The sequence below is a fragment of the Cervus canadensis genome, chromosome X (assembly GCF_019320065.1).
Source record: "Cervus canadensis isolate Bull #8, Minnesota chromosome X, ASM1932006v1, whole genome shotgun sequence".
Classification (NCBI taxonomy): Eukaryota; Metazoa; Chordata; class Mammalia; order Artiodactyla; family Cervidae; genus Cervus; species Cervus canadensis.
In genome coordinates this window covers 39110374-39135923 of record NC_057419.1, presented here as the reverse complement: position 1 = coordinate 39135923, position 25550 = coordinate 39110374, and the positions used below count along the sequence as shown (strand labels likewise).

Below are 25550 nucleotides of genomic sequence, written 5' to 3'. Positions count from 1 at the left end.
ACAAGACTAGTTCCGACCCCTCTGGGCCAATCCCCCAAGTAGTTTATACTGATCTTTAGTTCCAGCAGAAGCAAGAGTGAGGGGTCAGAGGTAGGAAGATTTCCTGCAGAGTGGTCCTCCGTGAGGGACAGAGCCAGGGCGTCTCCTTTGAACTCCTATCCCGTCTGCTTATCACCTCAAGGGAAGATGGGCACCTTTTCCTCACCTCGGAAAGGCAGACTGCCTGAGACTAGCCAAGGATGGACTTTCAAAACATGTTTTCTTGGATGAAGAATGGATTTTTTCAAATTTATTTTTAATTGAAGGATAACTGCTTTACAATATTGTGTCAGTCTCTGTCATACATCAGCATGAATCAGCCATAGGTATACATATGTCTCCTCCCTTTTGAACCTCCTTCCTACCTCCCACCCCTTCCCAGCCCTCTAGGTTGTCACAGAGCCCTGGTTTGAGCTCCCTGGGTCATACAGCAGATTCGCACTGGCTATCCATTTTACAGATGGTAGTGTATATTCTTCCATGCTACTCTCTCCATTCATCCCACCCGCTCCTTCCCCACTGCACACACACCCCCGTGTCCACAAATCTCTTCTCTATGTCTGCATCTCTAAGAATGGATGGTTTTGAAGGGAAAAGGCTCCCAAGCCTGGACTCCCTCCTCTTGAGGTGGGAAGGAACATCCCATTTGCTACAGAGTGGAAAGGGAAGCTCTTCTTCCTGCCTCACATGCCTCTCCACCCACAATGGGGTATTAATGAGAAATGCTTTGCAGCAGCGCCTCCATGCTCTGACACCCTCTCCATCCATTTGGCTGGTTCTAGGGCTGTGTGGCAGTTGATCCCTCACTCTCATAAAGATCCCTCTGCCCTACATGGCCTTATTACTGGTGGTTCCTTGTCTGACTGCCATGAAGTCTGACTTAACCCTGATCCCTAAAGTTCTCTAGGTAGACAGATCCTTGGGCCAAGTGGTTTACTGGGGGCCCATGGAGACTTTCCAGAAAGAAATGAGTGTGGAGGAACTATAAAAAGGTATCTGTTAAGGACAAGGAGAAATAGGGATTCAGGAGCCATGGCTGGTGAGATGAAATGGAATAATAAGACCTAGCCTGCCCCTCATTGTCTGGATTTTGCCTGTGCAGGCCTCAGAACAACAAAGAAAATAGGGCAGCGTGCCCACCCTCTTCTTACCAACCACCCCCAATTCCAGTTGGAAGGTGTTGGTTAAAGATCCTTCTAGACAGAGAAGTCAGAAAAGGAAACAGAAAGGACATGCAGACCCCAGAGGCCTGAAGCAGGCCTGGCTGCCAATTTACAAATTGACAATTTACAATTTACAAAGCTTTCTCTGCTTCCGGATGTTCTTCTTAAAGCTGGGCCTCCTGGGCTATTCGGGTTATATCACAATGGGGGTGGGGGTTGTGTACAACTTGATATTTGTTGTTTCTATTGCCCAGATGATTCTGACATGTACTGAGTGACTGCCGTTCTCTCATACTGAGATCTTTCAGGTGGAGTACTCAATGACTGGTCTCGCATCACCATGAACCCCAAGGTGTTTAAGCTACACCCCCGCAGTGGGGAGTTGGAGGTACTGGTGGACGGCACCTACTTCATCTATAGTCAGGTAGAAGTGAGTACGGTCTCAGGCCTAACTCTTCTTATATCCAGAATGCAGATCCTTTGCATGCCACAGAGGGGCACTGTGGAGCCAGCCCAGACCAGCCAATGGCTGAAGTCCTGGGTGGGGGAGGTTGGAGGGAAGATCCACTATGGGAGGGAGTTGAAAGGAAGGAGGAGAGACAGAAGGGGCTGTTTGGGTTTTTTTCTTAGCCAGATATGATTGAAAACTGAAAAGAGGCCCCTCCCACACCCTGCCATCTGATCCCCTCCTACAGGGCCCCAAGCCCTAGCTTCCCCGCTGAGCTGTTTGGTTCTACTGCCAAAACCGAACTCTGCCTGAGTATATTCTTTAAAAGTCAGTTCCGAGGTTGCTGAGAACCCGTCCCTCCCCACACCACTGGCTTTATAATGAAGAGTGCTCTTCCGGACCTTCTCTCCACCTCAGAAAAATTTCTGTCTTTCCTTTCTCTTTCTTCCATTTGTTTCTCTACCTTTCTGCTTCTCTGTTATTCTTGCTTCTTTAGTCTCCCTTTTTTTCTGTCCCAGCACTTCTCTCCCTCTGTTTTTGTCCTTGTCCTGGCCCAGGGCCCACTTCCCAGGTCAGCCAGTGCCCATCCACTTCCACCCTGTTGTGTGTCTCCAATAGTGTGGCTCCTCAGAGCTAGAGGTGAATGAGCCTTGAGGCTGGGGCTTCTGTGGGGTGAGGGGCAAGCAGGCAGATGGACAGAAAGACAACAAAGCCGGCAGAAGGGTCTCTCAGGAAAGTAGTCAGAGAAGGTGGGTCCTCGAGCATTTGCTGAGCCCACCAAACATCCTGACACAGCTTGGGTCCTGACCCAAAGATTTTTTTTCAATTTATTTTTTAAAAATAAAATTTATAAAAAAATAAATAAAATTTTTAAAAAAATAAAATTTATTTTATTTTTTGGGAGTCCTAATACCTGAATGCGCTGCTGCCTCCTAAACAGTCTATGGAGGGAGCAGCCTTTCTTAAAGTCATTTAGGGTGACATATGGGTGTCCCAAAACCCAGGGGTATGATACCAATGTCCTATGGGACATTTGTCCTAAGTGCCATTTGATGTGGGGTGGGGATCAAAGCTTGGGGTGGGGTGGGGTGTGGTGGATAAGGTGGTGATGAAGAGAAAAATTAATTCTCTGGGCCTGCCCTGGGTTAGAATAGGGGGTGGGCTCAGGCCTTGGACCCCACGCAAATTGGGAAAATCCCCTGGATGTCATGCCACTGAACACAGCTTAGCACGTCTTCTGTTCACCACGTAAAGTTAGTTTTGCCTTTCCACATTCTTTATCTCATTTGTGACGGATTGCTCTCCATCTCTCTGGACCTGTTCTTCTATCAGTAGATGAGAGGACCAAGGGGCACTGGGAGAATCAGAGAGAAATTCAGCAGCAGGGCAGGGGGGCTACAAGCAGAAAGAACTGAAGAACCCACAAATTGTTCCTACACCCTCTTAGGGGAATCAATGACTTCTAAGTTTATCTACAGAGACTTCCCTGGTAGCTCAGGTGGTAAAGCTTTCCACCTACAGTGCAGGAGACCTGGGTTCGATCCCTGGCTCAGGAAGATCTCCTGGAGAAGGGAATGGCAACCCACTCCGGTATTCTTGCCCACCCCCATCCCCCCACGCCCCCACACCCCCCCCCAAAAAAAAGAGGCTAAGTTTATCTACAAATAGTTCCTGGGGCTAGAAATCGAAAATTGATTCATAGTCATTTGTGTCTGCAGCACTGATAGAGCTCCTAGTGTGTGAGGAGAACTGTGCTTCACACTAGGGTCAAAGAGAGCAGCCGGCGGGGGTAGGGAGCTAGAGGAGGTAAAGGGGTGAATGAGGCGTGGCTCTGACCCTTGCAGAGTCTCCCCCCACCATGTGCTATTGAAAGGAAGGTTTCCAGCCCCCTGAGCCCAATGGAGGGGAAGCAGGACAGTGAATAAACCTGTCACCCCACCTGTCCTGTTGTCTAACTAGCGTGTCTTCAGGTGGCACTGTTCCCTTCACAGGGCACAGTGGCAACTCGCATGAGTGAGTCCTGTCTACTGGTCACAAGGGAGGGCCCCACCCTCTCCTTCTGCTCGCCCCCAATCCCTTCTTGTTGCCTCTCCCCCAGGTATACTACATCAACTTCACTGACTTTGCCAGCTATGAAGTGGTGGTGGACGAGAAACCCTTCCTGCAGTGCACCCGCAGTATTGAGACAGGCAAAACCAACTACAACACTTGTTATACAGCGGGTGTCTGCCTCCTCAAAGCCCGGCAGAAGATCGCCGTGAAGATGGTGCACGCTGACATCTCTATCAACATGAGCAAGCACACCACCTTCTTCGGGGCCATCAGGCTGGGCGAGGCCCCTGCATCCTAGATCCCTCCAACCTCATTTTGCCCCTGCCCATGCCCCTACCCCAGGTTAGGGAGCTAGGACTCCCAGAACCTCTAAGTGCTGCTGTGGAATGAGGTATGTGGGTGTCACAGCCGCAGAGAAAATTTTCCCAGTGCTATTTATTCCCCAGTAATTCCAAGATGACAAGGCCAACTTGACTTTCCAGATTGACCAGGAGTGAACAGGACAGTTGATGAAGCCCCAGGGGTGGCATGAAGCAGAACCTTCCTCCTTGGCTCCCCATTGACTGCTTCTGTTGCACTAAAGTGAGGGGCTTGGGCAGCAGGCGAGAAGTAGCAACAGTACAGCCCAAACTGTGGGGCAAGCCTTTGACCTCGAAGGGTGTGTGTGGAGACAGGGGTGGGGTGGGATGGTAACATTGCAGTCTAAGGAGAGGGGCAAGGAGGGAAATGCAGGTGGTTGTTGCAGAAACCAGGGGAAAAGCCTGCCAGATGTTTTCCCACTCTTGCTGATCCATGTGCCAGCAGTTGGCAGGGCTTTGGGGAGAGAAGATTTGCATTTCCTTGAAGCAGTTGCAGGGCATGGCCATACATCTGCCTGTATAAGAACCAGAGGCCATGCTTGGGGCCACATGTCTTTTTACAGCTGTGTTCCAAGCTCAGAAAACTCCCCGGGTCCCTGCACAATTGTCCCTTTCCCAGCCTGGTGAGAACTCCCATTTTTTTCCTCTCCAGAGCCTACCTCTGTCTGAGACTGGTGCCTATCCCGGGACCTGTGTTTGTGTGAGTCTGAGATACTCTTTAGATTACCTGGGCATAAAGGAAGTTGTCCATGTATTAAGCAGCACAAATATTCATCTAGTCGAGCTATGTCTGGGGGCAAAGAGTTGGACTGGATGACCTCCAAAAGTGCCTTCAAATTCTAGTATCTAGGCAGCTGCCATGCTAGCCTACTAAAATTCCCAAACCCTAGACTGACCCTGGGCATCAGCAAGGCAGAGCTTTTCTATCAGACCCAGAAAGGGTAAGAGCTAGGGATGGGACAGGATTTTCTTCAAGTGTATTGCAATCCAAGTGGTCATTAGCGCAGACCTTGTCTGAAAGGACAACAACTGATGCCCTACTAACCACATACTACCCCCTTTCTTCTCTCTGGCTCCAGAAAACCACAGCACAGAAGAGTCACCATAGATTCCAGTGCTGCTTCCCTGAATCCAGGCTCAAGAGGAGGCAGTGTCTAGGCAATGGGCAGGCTTATGCCCTTTAGTCAGGCCCAAAGACACCTTTCCCCCACCCTCAAGCTTCCCATCGAATCATATGATAGGATCATTCAAGGGTCTTATTTCTAACTGTCTGGGCCCAGTCTGGGTGCTGGGTCTGTAGCCCAAAGCTGAGAGAGCCAGTCTTGTAGAATCTGCTACTTTTACTCCTGGAACAAATTTCCTTTTGCGGAGAGAGGGAGTAAGGTCCTTCAGGCAGCTGAAATCCACCAAGAACAACAGGTACTCATTTCCCTGCTGTGCCTTCCTTTTCCAAGAAACTATGCTGCTTGGCCCTTCAAGGATCAGAGCAAGAGGGAGTGAGCTATTCCACCATTATCTGGCTGCTAGTGATAGCCTTCCCACCCCAGATGAGGCAAGCTTGAGGCATGTGTTTGACCCCAGATCCTATAAAGTGCCTGAGATAGTCCTCAGTTAGCAGAATCTGATGAGAACCTCTCCTTAAAGTTTGTATTTTCTCTTTCTCCATTGATAATATTACCAACCCCATCATTTAGACGAGGCTCAGAGGTTGAGTGCTTTGAGCAGGATCTCACCCAACTTAAGTCATACCTGGGGCTTTCAACCAGGTCTGACTGTGAAGCTCTTCTGTTCTTCCCCAGCATTGTTTTGAATTTGGAATCCAAGAGAGAACCAATCAAAATGGTAATATGGACCCCAAATCCTTGAGGGACCTAGGGAGAAACCCAGAGAGGCTCATTTTCATTCCTTGATGGTAGTGCCTTTTCTTTTGACTGCCAAAGGCTCTGGGACAAAAGAGTAGGCCATTTCTTTGGGAAACCCCCATCAGCCTTAGAGCTTTTGTGTTCAGAAGAATCGTCTTGGTAGCATGCCCAAGCAGCAGGCCTCCAGTACCCACAGAACAGATACCCCTTGTGCTCTTTCATCCAATGAAAGAACCAACCAATGAACCAACCATTGTGCATGGAGCCCCTCCTGTGGACAAGGGCTTCCTCTGGTTACCCTTCAGACAATTTACAGGAGCTGGTCACTTCCCACAGCTACAGAGTGACTCCTTATCTCTTTCTGCCATACCACAGAGACCTCTGTATTACCAGGATCTCTCAGAGATGCAAAGAAAACCCAAGAGAGGTCTGGATCTAAAGTCAAAAGGGTGTGAGACGAGGGAAGCAAAAGACTTCCTAATTGTGCCACTAAAGGGCATTCTGACACCAACCCTCTTCTCCAGGTATGGAGGGGATTAGAGGGAAAATAGGATTCACACAGGACTCTTATTCATTGTGACCCTTCAAATGCAACTCTGGAGGGAGAGGGGTGATGAGGGAAGCAAGAGGTAGCCGGGGAGCCCTGTTGCTGCAAAGTTATTGAAGTCATTTACCCTTAAGAGAATGTGGAGCTAGATTCACCCCCTTGGAATTACACCAACATGGCTTTAGAAAGCTGAGGCTAGCACAGAGGATGGGATGAGGACATTTGTGAGCAAGTGGATGACAGAGGTTTGAAGGAGAATTGCATGGTGGGGGCTTTGCCAGCTGCTCCGGCTCCAACAGCCAAAGCTGGCACAAAAGGCAGCTGTTGAGGACCCCCTTCATCCATCCTGAGCCAAATTTCTTTGGATGAGCAGTAAAGGGCTAGGAACCCTGAAGGTGAACCAAGAGTTTGAGCCATGTGTGAATATGTGTGTTTTATGTAACTTCTGGTGGATGCATATAGATTCAGAGGAATTAAGAACTCGAGAGGCCCTTAGAAGTAATCTAGCCCAACCCACCTTCTACCCTATTCATGTAGAAACTGAGGTCCAGAGAGGGAAGGCGACCTTCCTGAGGTGAGGGGCCCCAATCTCCAGACTCAGCAAGGTGAGGGAGGCACAGTCTGTGTCCCACACAGCCCCCTTCTTTCTGCAACCCACAGACTCAAGGCTGGAAGTGCTTGGCCCCCTTCCGGAGCCTGGCCAGGCAGGGAATGCATGGCCACAGCCTTTGTCAGAGTGCTTCCTTCCCCAGGGCGCTTCCCCCAGCTTCTGCCTCAGGATGGAAGCCTCCAGACAGGCCCAACTGCAGGGAGTCCTGGGGCCACCTCAGGACCCACCCCTGCCTGAAGTCTTCCCTAGGCCATGTGAGCACAAAAAAGGAACTGGATTTTTTTCCTTGTAATCCATTTTAGGGTCTCTCTCCAAGTGGAGTTGGGATATGTCATTTCTTTTGTCAAAAAGCTTCCAGCTGGGACAGGGGAAGGGATGCACGGTGAGGATGGCCTGGAGCAGGCCCAATGCTGCTTTGGGGATCAGCATCCAGTGTGAGATACTGTGTATATAAACTATACATAATGTATATAAACCGGGATGTAAGTTTGTGTAAATTAATGGTTTATTCTTTGCAAATAAAGCTTTTTCCCCTTGTTCTTAAAATCAGCTTGAGTACTTCCTACCTGCTAGGTGCTTTTTGGGGGGGGTTGGGGCGGCTTGTGGGATCTTAGTTCCCTGACCAGGACTGAACCTGTGCCCTCAGCAGTTTCCTGAAAGCCCGGAATCCTAACCACTGGACCACCAGGGAATTCCACTACATGCTTCTTTGACACCACACATGAACTTGGGGAAGAACCAAGGCACCCATTTCAGAAGGGACAGCAGAAGCAAGGTGGTCTGAGTTTCCTGTCAGAACATCCCATATCCTCTCTGTGCCCCAGCCCATATGCACCCATCCCCATCACCTGGGTCTTTTCCTGTAACCGCATGTCCAATAGGCTAAGGGTCCTGCAAAAACGAACATTTTCCTGAAGTGAAGACACAGTAGGGAGTCACCCTCAGCTTGAGACCCTGACTTCTATAACATTATTCAGTCCTGGGCCCAAAACAGCTTGGGTAGATCCAGCCTCCAGCTCCCCATGACGTATCACTCATTTTGCAGATGAGACCAACAAAGAGTTAAAGTAGCTCCCCAAGCTCATCCAACTAGAAAGGTTACTTAAACTTTCAAACAACTGTTCACAAGATCCTACAGTGTCAACTTTCTTCTTTAAAAATTAGGAATTTCCCTGGCTGTCCAGTGGTTAAGACTCCTCACTTGCAGTGCAGGGGGCACAGGTTTGATCTCCAGTCAGAGAGAGGGTCAGTGCTGAGGGGCAAACAAATGAAAAATAAAATAGAAAAACTTGGAAAAAATAAAAATAGATTAGAATTTTTTTAATTGGATAAACTTTATTCTAAACATTGAGATGTCATGACATTTAGGGCGTTGTTTGTTCAGAGATAAGAAGTGGGCAAAATGGTTGGAGAATAATTTTGTGTAGCTTTCCAGTATACAAAGTTCAATCACATTCAGTATTATCATCCCATCAACCTTTGAAGTAAGCACTGGAGGAACTATTTGTCTCATTTTACAGATGAGGAAACAGACTCAGAGAAGACTGATTGTTTCAAGTCACAGGGTTTGAAGGTGGAGGGGCCTGAATTCAAAGTCCAGTGGATCTCAAGGCCTCCGGTCCTGGAGAAGCCTTGATGCCAGAAGATGGGGCTGCTTAAGAGCTGAAGAGAAAGAGACAAGAGCAGGGATCCTAGGGAACAGGCTAGTTGGGGCACAGACAGTATCAGAGGTGGGCTTTTTATTCTGTCTCTTGTTTTTCCCAGTTCTGATGCTGAGTGGGTGCATGTGAGGGAGGTTTCAGGACACCTCTCCCCAGGGCCTTCCCTACCTTTGGGGTCATCTCCTTGTAACCCCAAGGTAAAGTCAGAGAAAAGCTGGAAAGAGATGAAGGAGGAAGAGGGATCCAGAAAACAGCCAAACAGGCACCCACACACACAAACCCGTCACTCCAAGCACTGACCAAGTCAGGAGCAGGAGTCACACAAAAGTCCTCTTGTTCACCTGTTCCACACCTTCCAACCAGACTGAGAGGCCATGGAGGATGCCTGTCAAGTTACCACCAGCTCTTGGGCCTCTGAGAAGCCAAACTTGGTCTTGTACTGGTCAAACAGTTGGCGCAGGGCATCCACATAGATTGCGTGGTATTTAGCCACGGTCTTCTTGCTTGGGTTCTCAATCTTGGGCAGTGGTAGAGGCTTCCCAACTGCCAGGGGAGATGGAGAAGTTAAAGGAAAGAGCATCAGAATGGCTCACTCCTCAGAATTGGCCTCCGGCCCAGGTTCTCCCCCATGCTTCCCCCCACCCTACACACATCCTGGCCAGCCTCCCTGCCTCTGAACACGGCCAGAGCCAAGGTCTAGTATTGGAACCAGATCCTGTGTCCTAGACGTGGCTGCCAGCTGAAGAGCCCACTTACCAATGGTGGTAATAGGCCGAGAATAGGGCAGAAAGCCCAGGGAGTTCTCAGTGAAGCCACGCCCATAGAAAGCACAAGGGTAGATGTGCACCATACTCTGGAACCACTTTTGGAAGCGATTGATGAAGCCCCCCGGGGTGAAAATGTACTGATTGTAGAGTTCTGTCTCCCCAAAGGAGTAGGCCGGGATTAGAGCCACCCTGAAGAAGAAAAGCATATTCTCTGACGGTTAGAAATGTAGGGCCCCTACCAAAAGTGAGACATGCTGACCACCAGTGCTCCCTAGGTCTCCTTGTAAGTTCCTTCAGCCCTTAACCCAGCTGGACCCAGGTCCAAGCTAAGTGGAATCAATGCGTGGTCTACCCCAGGCTGCCTGCAAGCTAAGGGAAGCGAGTCCCATTGTGTGTGTGTTAGTCGCTCTGTCATGTCCAACTCTGTGATCCCACGGACTGTAGCCTGCCAGGCTTCCCTGTCCATGGGATTCTCCAGACAAGAACACTGGAATGGGTTGCCATTCCCTTCTCCAGGGGATCTTCCTGACCCAGGGATCGAACCTAGGTCTCCCGTATCATAAGCAGATTCCTTACCATCTGAGCCACCAGGGAAGCCCCAGTGAGTCCCAGACCCTCCTGTAAACCCACATTGTCTGAGACACTGGAAGCTAGGAGCCAAGGGCCATTTCTTCTTGGTTTCTTCCCTTTCACCCACATGGGAATTTTGGCTTTCTCTGACATACAGTTGCAGCCAGTCACCTTTTTATAGAGAGACTGGTCCAGATGAGATGCTAGTCTGAGGCAGATCAGGTTCCAGGCTGGCCTGATGGCCTTTCTTCAGAAGCAAAAATGCCTCTAGAACCTGACCCAGCCTCTACTCCACCACAGAAGAGGTTTTACCTCTCCCTCTTTAAATATCATTTCCTCAAAACCTCTTCCTCCTTCCCTGCTGGGCTTTTGGATCCCATTTCCCCTGTCTGGACCAGAAGTGTCCTTACCCATGCTGAAGGGCTGTGCGTACGAAGCCAGTGCGGCTCTTCAGGAACAGAGTGGTAGATCCAGGCAAGCCATATTTGCACTCAGCCAGACCACCAACCACCACCATCAGCATGTTGCCTGTGCCTCTACGGGTAAGCAAGAAGTCTATGGAGGATTGGCTCACAGAGCAGGCCCCTGGTGGTCAGGAAAAAACAAAAGATTATTGGTGACCTACTAAACCTCCTAACTTTCCTCCCTACTTCTAAGGTGGGGAGAAGCCTCCTTAGGGAAGGGCTCTCTTAGGCAGCTGAGCCTAAGGTAGCTTTTCAGACCAGAGGGGATCACAGAGCCGGCCTTGTTCTCACCTATTCACCCAATACTTCTTTCTCAGGCAGCCATGTATTTCTTCGGCTTTCCATCCCAGGAGCCAACTCACCTATAGCCATGACATATTCTCTGAGGAAAGGCACCCAGAAAAAGGCCCCCAGTGTGAGGATATAAGGAGTCATGCCAGGAAATGTCTTGGAGAAGCCTGACATCTCTGTGGCAAAGTGGCCAAACCATGAATGGGACATGATCCCATGAGGGTGGCAGGCGACGATGTAGTTGAGGCTGGGGGAGAGATCATGAGTCTTCAGAAGCTGTGGAGGAAAGTGGAGTCAAGAGAGATATAGCCAAGGAAGAGTTCCTCTCTTTTGGCCAGAGACCTAGAAAGGAAAGGGCTGCCATGTCTGGCCGTGCAGATGGGGTAACACACAACTCTGGGGAGCTTCATTCACATGGGCCTCAATGTGAATGATGCCCCCGCCCCCTGCCCTGGCCCAGCTGCTGCCACAGGGAGTCAGGACCGGGCCTGGGGCCCAAGTGGGGATCTGGGACTCCTCACCTTGAGTGAGAAGTAATCACAGTACTGTTTCCACAGGCACCATTGCCTCACGCAGGTAAACCGGCGGCCACCTGAAAACAAAGCAGATACAGCTGAGCTTTGTCCACCCTGTTGTCTTCTTCAGAGTCCTTTAGGGCCTGTCTCAGGGTGCCCTCACCACTTACTGTTTCCTGCCCCCTTAAGTGACAACCAGGCTGGGAATGAACTTCAGGGCCTGTTTGGGACAGCCCTAGCTCTCTGCTGTACTAGCCGCCCCTCCCCCAGCCCACTCCAGTGCCCACCTGGGCCTCACTAGCATCTTGAAAAGACCTCTTCCCTCACCTCCAGCCCAGACAAGGTCAGGCTGAAGGGCTGCCAGGAAATTGGCTGGAGTATAAGAAGAGAAAGAAAGAGCATGTGGCGAGTGGCAACAGCCCTTCCAGGGCCCTCACCTCTCTCAGGGGTCTTCCAGTCAAAAGCCAGCCAGGTGAGGATGAGCACAGTAATGGGCCAGTACGGCGTGAATACCACCAGGTAGAGGTTGACAGCGATCACGGTGATTACTGGAGGGAGCCCAGGCCAGAGTTAATGAATTGCAAACAGTGCCTCACACTTGCCCTCCCTCTGGGGCTATGTCTACCCCAAGATCACAAGCACTCTCAGCCGGGCTCACATGACCCTCTTACCTCCTCACCCCAGCACATCGCCTGCATGCCCAGAGCCCCAGCATCTGCTCTAGCCTTGGGAACTTGTTTTGAGTCTAGGAGACAAGGTGTTTTTCTCCCCCACTGTGTTCCATGCAGTCAGCCCTCTCCCCCCAGGGCCTGCACCAGCAGCACTCTGGGCTGCAGTCAATGGCAGGGAGCCAGTGGTGGCTCACACTGATTTGGCCACCAGAATTTAGGAGTCCTGGAGAGACAGAGCCAGGAACAGTCTTCCTCCAACTCTCCATAACATCTCTGAGAAGGTGAACAGAATGCCAGAGAAAGAGGATGATAACTAACCTTCAGCCAGGTTGGGAGCATGCAAGTTGGCATGTACCAGAATATGGTATGGACCATGCTGAGCTCGAACAAAATAGGAACAATGTAGGTTAGAGTAGTTAGGACAGACTTCATGGAGATGAGTCACAGGGAGCCATGCTCAGGATTCTTACTGGACTCATTTTTTTTAAATAACTGTGAATAAGACAGGTAGAGAAAGGGGGTCAAAAGAAAGGTTAGAAAAGACATGAAACACTCCTAATTGAACATGGCAGAATGAACACAAGTTTTATCATGGCTTCTTGCTGCAGCCTCATGAAAATTATCACAAGGATGTTTTAAAAGATAGAGATTCTGCAAGGAAAAAGAATCAGAGAGATGCCAAAGGTGACTGAAAGCTATCAGCAAAATGTTTGCATGCTGGACAGTGGGCAGAGGAGGGATTAACTGACTGAGAACAAGAAAGTTGAAATGTGACTTGCAAGGGGGAGTGTCTACAAGAGTAAGCCTGTTTCCACTGGAGAATCTAAGAAAGTCTCAGAATTTGGAAACACCAAGTGTTACAAAAAGCAGATGTAACAGGGCTTGATGGAAAGTCTATCGAAGTAGTTAAAACCCCAGACCTCTTCTCCTTCACTATATAGCTGGGCAATGGGAGGATTATTCTCTGAAATAAAATGAACCAAAGAGACTCTAGACTCAGATACTTATACTAGACACAGATAGGATATTCTATATGCAGCCAAATTATTAATCAAGTATGAAGAGAGAATAAAGACAAATTTCAGACATATAGTCAGAGAGTTTGTTTCCTACATTCCTTTCTCAGGAAACTACTGGAGGATGTGCTCCACGAAAACGAGGGAGTAAAGCAAGACAGAGGATAGCATGGGAGCCAGGTAAAAAGAAATCCAGCAAAGGAAGGAAGTGAGCAGGGCCAGGAATAGAGTGAGGAGAGCGTGGCACCTAGGGCACAAAATTCAAGGAGACATTCACTCTCGGAGTCAAGCAAATACTGACCCAACACTTGCACAGTGCTGAGAATGAACACCTTCTTAGACTGTGCACCCAGGGCGCCTCACCGGCCCTGGAGGTGACTGGTGCATGAGACTGGACTGTAACAGGAGACTGCTAGGCTCTCAAGGAGGTCCTCAAGGAAATAAAAAATGGTGGTGGTGAAGGAGAGGAGACGTGTAGATTCCTGACATGTTTGTGGAGAGTTTGGGGATGGATTATTTAGATAACTAAGAGATAACTAAAATTTAAAATGAGGCAATTAACCCAATCAAAAAATGTGCAGGATATCTAGACATTTCTCAAAAGAAGACATACAGATGGCCAAAAAACACATGAAAAGATGTTTAATATCACTAATTATTAGAGAAATACAAATCAGAACTACAGTGAAGTATCATCTCACACCAGTCAGAATGGCCATCATCAAAAAATCTATGAACAATAAATGCTAGAAAGGATGTGGAGAAAAAGGAACCCTTTTGCACTGTTGGTGGGAAAGTAAATTGGTGCAACCACTATGGAGAGTAGTATGGAGGCTCCTTAAAAAACTCAAAGTAGAACTGCCATACGATCCAGCAATCCTACTCCTGGGCATACATCTGAAGAAACACATGGTCTGAAAGGTTACATGCACCTCAGTGTTCATTGCAGCACTGTTTACAATAGCCAAGACATGGAAGCAACCTAAATGTCCATTGACAGAGGAATGGAGAACAACAGTGTGGTACATATATAGAATGGAATATTACTGAGTCATAAAAAGAAAGAAATGATACCATTTGTAATAACATGGAAGGACCTAGAGATTATCATACTAAGTGAAGTAAGTCACGCAAAGAAAAATACCATATGACATCACTCATATGCAAAACCTAAGTTTTAAAAACTGATATAAATCAATTTATTTACAAGGCGGACTCACAGATTTCAAAAACAAACTTGTGGTGATCAAAGGAGAAATATGGATGAGGGGAATGGATAGATTAGGACCTTGGGATTAATATATACACTACTATATATAAAATAGATAACCAACAAGGATCTACTGAATACCGCATGGAACTCTACTCAATATTCTGTAATAGCCTATATGTGCAAATGAATCTGAAAAAGAATGAATATATGTATATGTATAACTGAATCACTTTGCTGTACACTTGAAACTAAACATAGTAAATCATCTATACTCCAACAAACTTTTTAAATAAAAAATAAAGGTAAAAAAATAAAATGAAGCAATTATGAATTCCAGAGAAAACAAGAAGTTGCACAAGAAAAGAAATATAATCATAGTGCACTAAATAGTTCAACTATGGAGAAGATTTACTAGTCATAGTTCGGGGTTTAAGTAAAACAACCTGGGTGGGGGAAAAGGCATATATTGAGCTGAAATCTAATGTTCCATATTAGGAAATCAGTGATATTGCCTAAAATTGCTACATTGGAAAATAGTAATATTTAGAAATTTTAAATAGTAAAGCTTAGACATATGGAGGTAAATACCAGGAAAAAAGAGCTAACAAATTTGAGAATAGCTGCCTCTAGGGAACATATCTAAGTGTGGAGCAAAGGCCAGCACTTTCAGGTTTTGATGTACTTCTTACAAAACTACTTGACTTTCTCAAGAAATAAAGAGAGGCATGGGTCTAGTCCAGAAGAGATTTGTTTCTTTTAGGCTTTGCTTGAACCCAGACCGTTTTGGGGATATCTTGGGAGGCAGTGCAGCTTCAGGTGGTGACGCAAATCCTGCCCCTTAGCATGAGTATGACCACAAACAAGACTTTGAGCTTCACACTGGCCAAGTGGGGCTAGCAACACCAGCTTCCACCTTATCTTCCTCACAGGCTTCGTGTGATGGTCTTGTCTCAAGGCCATCAGGGTCCAAATGGATATGATTCCATTGCAGATTTCATCTGGGAAAGCTTCGAGGGACAAGCACTGGAACCATCACCTCCTGGGAGCCCAGACCCAACACTCTTCTATCTGTCCCAGGCTAACTCTCCATATAGCCCAAAGTCAAGCTCTAATTAAGAGCCCTCTGGGAAACTTCTCTCTGTCTTCACCCTGCTTTCACCCACTCTCCTCCTTCTCTGCTCCACCTGCTCCTTCTCCAGCTCACATGGATCCCTGAACCCTCAGTCTCGCCTCCCCCCTTTCTCTCTCCCACATCTTCTGATCATCAAGTCCTATGAACTCTACTCCAATTTCTTGAATCCCTCTTCTCCCCTTCACAATTATGACTGGTCTGGGCCAAATCACCACAATCTCTGACCTGAATTAGAGTGACAGTCTCTTCCCATAATCAGTTTGGTACCCAAAGCTGTAATGATCTCTCAAAACCACCAATCTGATGCTGTTGCCTTGTGTCCAACCCAGTCCTGGCTCCCATGGCCTTCAGGAAGAAGTTCAAACAATTCCATGATTGACAAACCCTGCACAATCTGTCCCCTGCCTCTTTTGCCAGTCTCCTTTGTCTTCCCTCTCCTGCTCTTTCATCCTTTCATTCAATATATATTGAGCATCAGTTCTGCAGCTCTTACCCCCTCATCCTACTTAACCACGGGCAGCTTCTTGAACGCTTTACACTCTCCCCTCATCTCAGCAATTGCCCACTGTCTGCCCTGAACACTCTTCCTTCATCTATCTCTTACATGTCCTCTAATAGTCAACTCAAATTTAATATAAAAATGGACAAAAGTCATGAATGAGCCGTTAACAGAGAAACGGATGCTAATTGCTAATAAATACATAAGAATACTTTATAATTAACAAAGTTGAAAATAAGGCTCATTATTGTTTACACCTGTCACTCTGGTGGTGGCAGGAAAGAGTGTGCACGAGGCCTGTTCCCTTTCCTGCTCACTCAGTGGTCATCTCTGAAGCCACATTTTTCAGCATCACAGTTTTGAGGTGTCTCCATCAGCCTGAACATTTGTATCCACAGAGAGCAGAGACTCCCACCAACCTGTGTTTGGTGTTTAACATAAACAGGAAATAATCATTTGTTGAGTTAAGCCACTGAGATTTCCACATTAGTTGGTTACCATAGCATACATGGGCCAGTCCAATTATTCCACTCTCACATGCTCATTTTACAAATGAAGAAAATAAGACTCAGAGAGGATCGATAAACTGCTCAAGGAGTACAGATAGTAAGGAGTAGAGCTGTAATTCAAAAACAGGCAGTCTGACTCAGAGACTAAGTTTTTCACATCCCTGTTTTTTTGCTTCTTGGCTATATGTGTGTGTGTACAGGCATGATGGTGGTGGTGGTTTAATCACTAAGTCATGTCTGACTTGCAATCCCATGGACTGTAGCCCACCAGGCTCCTTTGTTCATGGGATTTCCCAGGCAAGAACACTGGAGTGGGTTGCCGTTTCCTTCTCCAGGGTATCTTCCTGACCCAGGGATCGAACCCAAGTCTCCTGCATTGCAGGCAGTCTCCTGCCTTTCAGGTGGATTCTTTACAGACTGAGCCATCAGGAAAGCCCTATATATATATATATACACACACATACACACACACACACACACACACACACATATATACACACACATATGTATATCCATAATTTCTGGCTGTGTGCTTAGTCACTCAGCCGTGTCTGACTCTTTGCGACCCCATGGACTGTAGCCCAGTAGGCTCCTCTGTATGGGGATTCTCCAGGCAAGAATACCAGAGTGGGTTGTCATGCCCTCCTCCAGGGAATATTCCCAACCCAGGGATTGAATCCAGGTCTCCCGCACTGCAGGTGAATTCTTTAGGAACTGAACATCAGGGAAGCCCCAATTTCTGGCTACATACACACAAACTGTTAACAGTGGTTACCTCTAAGGAGTAACATCCTGGACTAGACTGAGAAAGGGGAGCTACCAGCCTAGAGGTTCCATCCCCTAGCCTGGCCTGGGCTGTCCATACTGGTCATACTTCTTCCCCTAATATAGTGTCAGCTCCTAGGCCATGGGAACATGGTTGCAGTGAGGGGAGGGGGTGATAACGAGGCAAGTCTGTGGAGATAGGACAAGAACTCAAGAAAGGGGACTCAGCCCTTCCTGAGGAAACAGCCCCAAGGACTGCGTCACATGGAAGGAGATTGAGAGGCCCAGCTGGGGCCCTGGTCCTCAATAAGAGGTCACTTGGAGCGGACTTTTCTCCACTTTCAGTCAGGAATTTGTACATACACTGAAGGCCTAGCTTCCTCCTTCCTCTCTGGCCTAACATGTACACTACGGCCATGTCCATATCCAGCCTCCAAATCAGCAGTAAATTAGGAGATGCAGGCGGTAGGGACAGGAGCTCATAGGCCAGAATCAGGCCCTTGTGGACTCAGGCACAAGCCAGCTCCTCCATTTTCTAGCTGTCCGATCTTGGATGGACCATTCAGATGGCATGTACTTCAGCTCCTTTATCTGTACCATGGAGATGATTAGCCATGTTAGGTGCTTAGAACAGTGCCTGGTGTGGGGGTAGAAAGCACAATCATTATGTGTGTGTGTAGCTATTAGTGTGTATTATTATGCACAATAATAGCTTCTGCCTTATAAGGCTGGCAGGAGGCTAAAATGAAACCATAGGTATGAAAATGCCTGGCACTAAGTAAGTAGCTGGTACATATGAATTCCTTTCTCCTGGCCTCTTCTAGCTCCAATTGCCCATCATTCCTAGGTTAACACTGTTTTTTTTTTCTCTTAGCATTAAGGGGTCCTGGTACTCACCCCAGGTAGGCCTCTGAGCCCCCCAGTCCCTGTTCTTTAGCCCATTCTCCCTATTGACCAGCAAGCCCCAAGCTCCCAAGGCCCACCTGCATTCTTCCTTCTCAGATATCTTCCAAGTAGGGGCATTTAGCTCATCCCCTTGCTTCCAGCCAGTACTCACCTAAACCACTTAAAAATGAGAATTTTGTTCCAGGCCCCCTTTCCATAGGGATGATTTGCATCAGCACCTATAGCACCATGGCCAGCAACTAAGTAACTTTCACAAAGAATTTGTAGGGTGGGTAGAGTGAAAAATGAATGGATAAATGGATTAATTCTTTCAGACAAGAGATTTTCAGAGCTCCCTCTGCCACCAAGACAACTGTCTTGCTCCGATGGTCTGCTCAGGTCCCTGAGGTCATAGCTAAGCCCATTTCCTTGGCAGGCCTCAGTGGAACTGCTCCCCATCTTTCCCAAACATGCCTTCCAGGACCCAGTGATGGCTCAGGAGGGCTTACCACACACAACAGCCACAAGTGTGGCTCACACACACGTGCACACACATTCCTGCACAAGCGTGCACCAAGACCCACATGCACACTCGCAGATCCCACAAGGACTGTGTCCAAGCATGTCAAGCTGGAGGCCGGGGTGGCCAACTGTCCTTATTCACCTGAGACAACCCTGGTTTCAGCATCCAGAGTCCCGCTAAAACCTATAACCTCTCAGTCCCAGGCAAACCAGGACATCTGGTCACCCTGACAAAGGCTGAAGACTCACCGATAACAAAGGCACTAAGGGCCCACTGGAAAATAGCAAAGACCTCCAGGGAGATCTTGAGGTCCTTCTTGGAGGGCAAAACCATTATGCCCAGGGTCCCTGTGACTCCAGGTAAGTGCTGTTCGGCTGTCCAGCCCCGATTGCTCAGGGACCAGTGGCGTTTCCTCCCTTTGTGCTTTATTTTTCAGTCCCTGCCTAGTCTCCACCCCCTACCCCCACCACAGGACCAAAAGACATCAAGCTGCCTCTGCTTGTCCAGTTCCTTTCAACCATCTACCCACCTGTACTTTTACCCACTTGGGCAAGGCCTTGGCTGAGATTGTGACACCCTCTTGCACACCTGTGTAGAGAAGTGTAGATGGAGCTCAGGTGTGGGAAGTGAGTGGAGGTGGGGGTGGGGCTGCTGAGAGGCCTCCAGAGCCAATGTGGATGCGTGAGAGGGGTCAGGGAGGAATGCAAGGCACATGCGGCACCTGTAGCCAGCATTTCTGTTTGTGAGGCCCAGAGGTTTATGGTCTCTCAGTGACAATGTGATTGCAGGGGAGGTCACAGGTCACAGCTGGAAATATCTTTGGCCTTTTGCTCAGTCCAGGAGCATTCATTACTCCCCATGAACAGACATCAGATGTGTATCTCTGAACTTATAGTGGGGGCTGAATAAATTTTCTATTAGATGAATATACAAATGTGAGTACATATATCACATTGTTTTGTGTTCATGAAATTCTAGAAGAGGCAAAACTGATCTATGATGAAAAAATTAGTGGCTGCTTCTGCTAGGAGATTGACCAGGAGGGGCATAAAGGACATTTTGGGAGAGATTGACCAGAGAGGGGCATAAAGGACATTTTGGGAGAGATTGACCAGAGAGGGGCATAAAGGACATTTTGGGAGTGACAACAATATTCTCTTTTTAATTTTTTTTTAAATTTATTTTGGGCTGCACTATGTTTTTGTTGCTGTGCATGGGCTTTCCCTAGTTGCTGAGGGTGGGGGCTACTCTCTATTTGCTGTGTTCAAGCTTAAACTCATTGCAGTGGTTTCTCTTGTTGCAAAACATGGGCTCTAAGGTGCAAGGGATTCCATAGTTGTGACTTGAGGACTCAATTGCCCTGCAGCATGTGGAATCTTCCTGGACCAGGAATCGAACCCATGTCCCCTGCATTGGCAGGCAGACTCTCAACCACTGGACCACCAGGGACGTCCAATAGTCTGTCTTGATAGAGCTTTAAGTTACCCAGGTAAAAAACTCATTTGTCAAATAATACAAATGAATGTATTTGCAAAACAGAAATAGATCCACAGACAGAAAATAAAACTATCTTAGCAAAAGAGAAAGGTGAGGGAGGGATAAATTAGGAGCTTGGGATTAACAAATACACACTACTATATGCAAAATAACTAACAAGGACCTATTTATAGCACAGGAACTCTACCCAATATTCTCTAATAACCTATTTGTGAAATTGAATATATATGCATATAACTGAGTCACCATGCTATACACCTGAAACTAACACAATAATAAACTATACTTCCATTTCTTTTTCCATAAAAGAGAAAAAAACTCATTTGTCAAAACTCAGCAAATGTACAATTAAGACGTGCATTTCTCTGTAGGTCAAGCTAACTCCCTGGTGGCTCAGTGGTAAAGAGTCCGCCTGCAATGCAGGAGACTCGGGTTCAATCCCTGGGACAGGAAGATCTGACCCACTTCAGTATTCTTGCCTGGAGAATTCCATGGACAGAGAGGAGCCTGGTGGGCTACAGCCAATGGGGTCACATAGAGTCGGACACGACTGAGCAACTAACATATTTCTCTGTGTGTTGCAAATTTTACCTAGAAGTAAACAAATACTGAACTATCTTTAATGCTGATATGTTTAAGGGTGAGGAGAACTGATGGCTGCAATGTATTTTGAAATGCATATAGGAGGTATTGACAGCTAGATAAAGGGATATATTGATGGAGAGATGTGTGAGAAATTGAACATAGCAAAATATTATCTATACAGTCTAGGTAGCTGGTGTTTGCTCTACAAATCTTTCAACCATTCTGTAGGCTTAAAAATTTTTATAATAAAAGTTTGCATAAAATGTTTCTCTCAAAGCCACAATGAAAAAATAAAATTTAAAAATATAATTTCTCCAGGCATGGCATATGCGCATGTAGCCTTTGTGTGTGTGTTGTATGTACAAAGTTAAATATTTATCTAGTTGTTAGTACATGTTTATATATCCATTTCACTAGGTGTCATCTCCAATATATGTTTGTATGCTGTGGGGATGTATAAATGTGAAAACAACTAAGTCCATCCAGGTGTGTGCTGCGGACCAAGTCAATGCACGTGTGAAAGACTGAAGGGGTTTCTTAATGCAACACATAATTACTGAAGACATAGTATATGCCAGGGATTGCTCTGGACAGCTGGGTTATATCAGTGAGCAAAACAAATTTATAAAAAAAAAAGTCAAGCTTTCATGAAGTTTACACTCTGGTAGGGGAAGACAGATAACAGAAATGAATTACTTAAACTAATTATATAGCGCATTGTCAAGTGATAAGTGCTATGGGAAAATTAATTGAACAGAGTAAGAAGGAGCCAGAGTACAGGAAACAGGGAGGGGTTAGGTGGGGAGATCAGGCTCTACAGTTTTAAAAGGATTGGTCAGGGACGGCCATACCAAGAAGGTGGCATCTGAGAGAAGACTTGAAGGAGATGAGGAAGCAAGCAATGCTCCTGTCTGGACTGAGAATGTTCCAGGCAGAGGGCACAGCCAGATCACAGACCCTAAGCGGGGATATGCCTGTCAGATGCAGAGGAGCAGAAACCATGAGCTGAGTGAAAGGAGCTGAGGAGGTGAAGTCAGAGAGCTTAGCAGGGCCACAGGGTGTAAGGCCTTGACCTTCTACTCCGACTGAAATGGGAGTCAGTGTGGGGTTTTGAGCAGAAAGGGGAAAGGATTGCCTTGTGGTCAATAAAGAGAAAGGACCCTTTTGAGGGACTGTAGCAATAATCCATGCAGAGATGATGATGGGTCAGATGGCAGGAGTCAGGATGGTGGGAAACAGTCAGATTCTGAGTGTTTCCTCTGAAGCAGAGGCCCCATGCGAGCACTCTCCCCTCTGAGCCTCAGAAGCCTCTACATGGGAGCACCATTGGTGAGCAGCCACCATGGGCTCAGCCGTGGCATGTAAACCTTCCCTGCATTCAACTTCATCTCATCCAGTCCTGCAGGAAACATGTGGAAGGTGTTGGGTGCTGCTCACCTGCTTGACTGGAATGGTGGTGAAGGGACTTCTGGAAAGGGAGGCTGAAAAGGGCAGCAGAGCCAATCTCCAAAAGAGTTAGGACACAGGGATGAGGAGCTTGGGCTTAATACTGAGGGCCTTGAGGAGGTGCCGTCAGTTTCTGAGCAGGGATGGTAACATGCCAAATGCCACAGAAAGACAACTGTCAGGCCCAGGGTTACTGTCAGGGCCCAAAGACCTAGTTGCCCACATGATTGACACACAGGATCCCCTCCCTGCTTCCTCTCTAATACCTTCTTGCAGGACCAATTCCAAAGTCACATAATCTAAGTGGATGGGCTCATGGGGACTTTCCCCAGCACTGAAAAGCCTGCTGGCCTAGATCTTTCACCTCATTAGACTGACTTCATTGTTTGGGGTAAGGATGGTGCACTCCTTATTCAGGTTCCTGTGAGGGAAACTTTCTGAGACTATTCCTCATCGGGGAACAAAGCTTCATAAACACTGAACATCGGCGAGAGGCAAGGGACAGAGACAGCTCTGGAAGAAAAGAAACAGTCATGCTAGAAGTTTAGGATTAATATATACACACTACTATGTATAAAACAGATAACCAACAAGGACCTGCACAGGGAACGCTGCTCAATATCTTGTAAAAACTTACAATGGAAAAGATTCTGGAAATATATATATATAATAATATATATGTATTATATATGGGCTTCCCCAGTGGCTCAATGGTAAAGAACCCACCTGCCAATGCAGGGGAGATAAGTTTGATCCCTGGATCAAGAAGATTCCCTGGAGGAGAGCATGGCAACCCTCTCCAGTATTCTTGCCTGGAGAATCCCCATGGAGAGAGGAGCCTGGTGGGCTACAGTCCATACTATCATAAAGAGTCGGACACGACTGAATGATCGAGCATGCACGCATGCATTATATATATAGATAACTGAATCACTTTGCTGTATACCTGAAGCTAACACAGCATTGTAAACCAACTATATTTTGATGACAAATTTAAAATTTTCAATTAAAAAAAAAAACCAGTCCTGCCTGGGTGTCTGCTATGGAAGGGGTAGGCGACAGGAGCCACTGACTCAGTCTCTGGGTGGATAACAGGGAAGGAAACGCAAGAGGATGAGCACTTCTTGCAAGGCTGATAGAGCAAATTAGAAGCTTGGTTGGGGCCACCTCTTGTGAGAGGGACCTGAGGGGCAAGCAAGCCCTGCAATGGCACATGAAGCTAGTTGCTGGTTTCTAGAGTGTGTTCTGCTGACCCTGGGCTTCCAGCAACCTGCTGTGGGGGCAACCGCAGTGAGGGGCTGAGCAAATGGGTCTGGACTTGCCAACTCCCACTTGAAACAGAGCAACAGCTCTCTTTTAATCTCCATCCATTGGCATCCCATGAGAGATTCTACGGGACAAAAGGATGGAATGGGATGGGGAAGGGGAAGCCTTGCAAGGCCCTGGGAAGCAAAGCGGAGAAAGGATCTGCAGTTCCCTGCCCAGGAGAAGCTGCCTCTGCCTGGCCAAGGTGGACTGAAGGCCAAATGTACAGAGTCCAGGGACACTTCCAGGGGGCAGAGCTAAGGCAGCAAGTGGAGACTGTGGCTAGTCTGAAAAAAGAGGACGTGCTGCCTGCCACAGAGGAAGAATGTGTGGCCTCTGAGTGGTCACGGTCTCCACAGAGCCAGCCCTGAGGGGGGCTTCCTCATTCATACTCAGTCCAGACTTGAGGACTTGAGTTTTGTTATTCCTGCCTCTTCGTGCATCTGTCCATCCACAGACCCTGACTCCTCCATCTCCCACCTTGGTCAGGAGCTCTCAGGGGCAGAAAATGGATGGTAGTGGATCTCATACACTTGGCCCCTAACACGGGCCACACAGCAGGCATGCACTGGTGTTCACTAAAAATGCCTGAGTGAGTGGAGAGCTGAATGGTTTGGCTGGTACTAGGCAAATCTCTGGGGTTTGTCTTCCTCAAATGTAAATAGGTGATGAGTACTCCTTCTCAGACTTGTGAGAATCCAGACAAGGAACAAATGGCCAGGCACTCTGTGAGCTGTGAAATGGTGTCCACATGTAGGTGGCTGCCGTCACGGTCATTAAGAGGAGGGGATGGGCACTGAGGAAAAAGTTCAACGGGGCCTGCCCTGGGATGGGCTTCCCTCCAGACAGTGTTATCTTGGAAAATGGGTGTTGGAAACTCAAGAGCAGAATCAATGACAGCATGAACTTTTAGAATATTCTAGAAGCCCTGACTTCTAATCTGTACAGAGAAAGCCATGGACCCAGCTGACACATCTGCATGCATCCCACCATCATAACACCAAAAAGAAGAAAAATGGTCAAGGCTCTTTGGAGGCTTCTAATTCTTAGTCTTCTCCATCATTTTCCCACTCTATCCTTTTAAAATCCCTGAAGATTCTGAGACTCAGAGACTGTCAGAGCTGGAAGGACTCTCCAAGGTTTCTAATTTCAAGTTACCCAAGGAGGGTTTCTCACAGCTGTCATCAAGTGCCCTGCCAATGAAATCCTTCTTCCTGCTCTCAGACCCAAGCCCAACTCTCTACTGGTCCTACTCTATTCCCCTGGAAACAGACCAAAAAAAGCTAGTCATTGTCTATGTGGGTGGGGTAAAAATTGCTGTTAGGGAAGGACAAGCCAGTTAAATCAGAGTTTCACATAAGCAATAATGTTTTAGCATAAGTATGTGCCAAATGTTGCATGGGATATACTTATACTAAAACTTTGTTCATTGTTCATCTGAAACTCAAACTTAATGGAGTCCTGTGTCTTTATTTGCTAAACTTGTCAACCCTCAGTCCCAGGATCATGTGGTCAGTAGTTGACGTTGTCATATCCAAAAAGCAGATCCCAATCAGTGACCTTGGGAGGTCTGCGGGTCACCTCCAATTTCTCCATTGACCCATAGATCATGATAGTTTTCATCTTCTGCACTTATTGGTTTAGTCAAATTCTTTCACTATGCCAGGGGGGATCTTCCTGCACAACTCACACTCACATCCATCCTATTCAACTCTTCCACTTGCTGAGCAGGGCAAGTGCAGTTTTCTTTTCTCTCAACTGGCAAACTGAGAATGATCAGGAGATGGAGGCTGATCAAGAAACCAAAACAGAAGGTTAATGAAGAGGGCAGGAAAGCCCAAGACTGGTTCAACCAGAAGGTGCCAGACAACTGTAAATGGCTGCTCTCCTCTGTCCTGGTGGTGAACGGGGATCTATTTCTGAAGGGACCTCAGGATTTGGGGGGCTCATGTGGCCATTTCTCCCAGAAGACTCACCCTTACATCTAACCTCATGCCACTGGTAATAGTAATGAGTTTCACACTGTCCATGTGAATGCATGGAATCCCTTAGCAGATGGGGAAGGAGAAGCTACACTGAGTATATAGACCACTGATAAGAAAGAACAAAGGGAGTAAAAGGTCTGGGGCCCTAGTTAAGAGTGAGATTTTCCCAAA

At 47.3% G+C, this 25550-nt stretch overlaps 2 protein-coding genes across 3 annotated transcripts in view; one reads left to right on the top strand and one right to left on the bottom strand.

Annotated features, from left to right (window-relative positions):
- Positions 1-7620, top strand: part of EDA (ectodysplasin A) — a 102521-nt gene extending 94901 nt beyond the window's left edge. The window contains exons 6-7 of the mRNA XM_043459464.1: positions 1502-1632; positions 3749-7620. Coding sequence (XP_043315399.1) covers positions 1502-1632; positions 3749-4000 — 383 coding nt within the window. The 3' untranslated portion in view covers positions 4001-7620. The remainder of the gene's footprint in view (positions 1-1501; positions 1633-3748) is intronic.
- Positions 7621-8394: 774 nt separating this feature from the next.
- AWAT2 (acyl-CoA wax alcohol acyltransferase 2) lies at positions 8395-18977 on the bottom strand. 2 transcript variants are annotated; one of them, XM_043460088.1, is made up of 7 exons: positions 18810-18977; positions 11786-11896; positions 11355-11425; positions 10905-11109; positions 10489-10666; positions 9498-9697; positions 8395-9284 (listed from the first exon to the last, which is right to left on the bottom strand). In XM_043460088.1, the coding sequence occupies exons 1-7, from the start codon at positions 18892-18894 to the stop codon at positions 9130-9132; spliced, it is 1005 nt and encodes a 334-aa protein (XP_043316023.1). In that variant the 5' UTR covers positions 18895-18977; the 3' UTR covers positions 8395-9129. The 2 variants fall into 2 exon arrangements, with proteins under 2 accessions (XP_043316023.1, XP_043316024.1); XM_043460089.1 differs by having other exon boundaries at positions 10489-10663.
- Positions 18978-25550: the final 6573 nt, after the last annotated feature.

Excerpts from the sequence above, each read along its gene's own strand:
- AWAT2 (XM_043460088.1), bottom strand. The coding sequence starts at position 18,894 with ATGGTTTTGCCCTCCAAGAAGGACCTCAAGATCTCCCTGGAGGTCTTT. Across the intron at positions 11,897-18,809 it reads CCTTAGTGCCTTTGTTATCG|TAATCACCGTGATCGCTGTC; the intron begins GTGAGTCTTCAG and ends GGCTCCCTCCAG. Across the intron at positions 11,110-11,354 it reads GTGATTACTTCTCACTCAAG|CTTCTGAAGACTCATGATCT; the intron begins GTGAGGAGTCCC and ends TTTCCTCCACAG.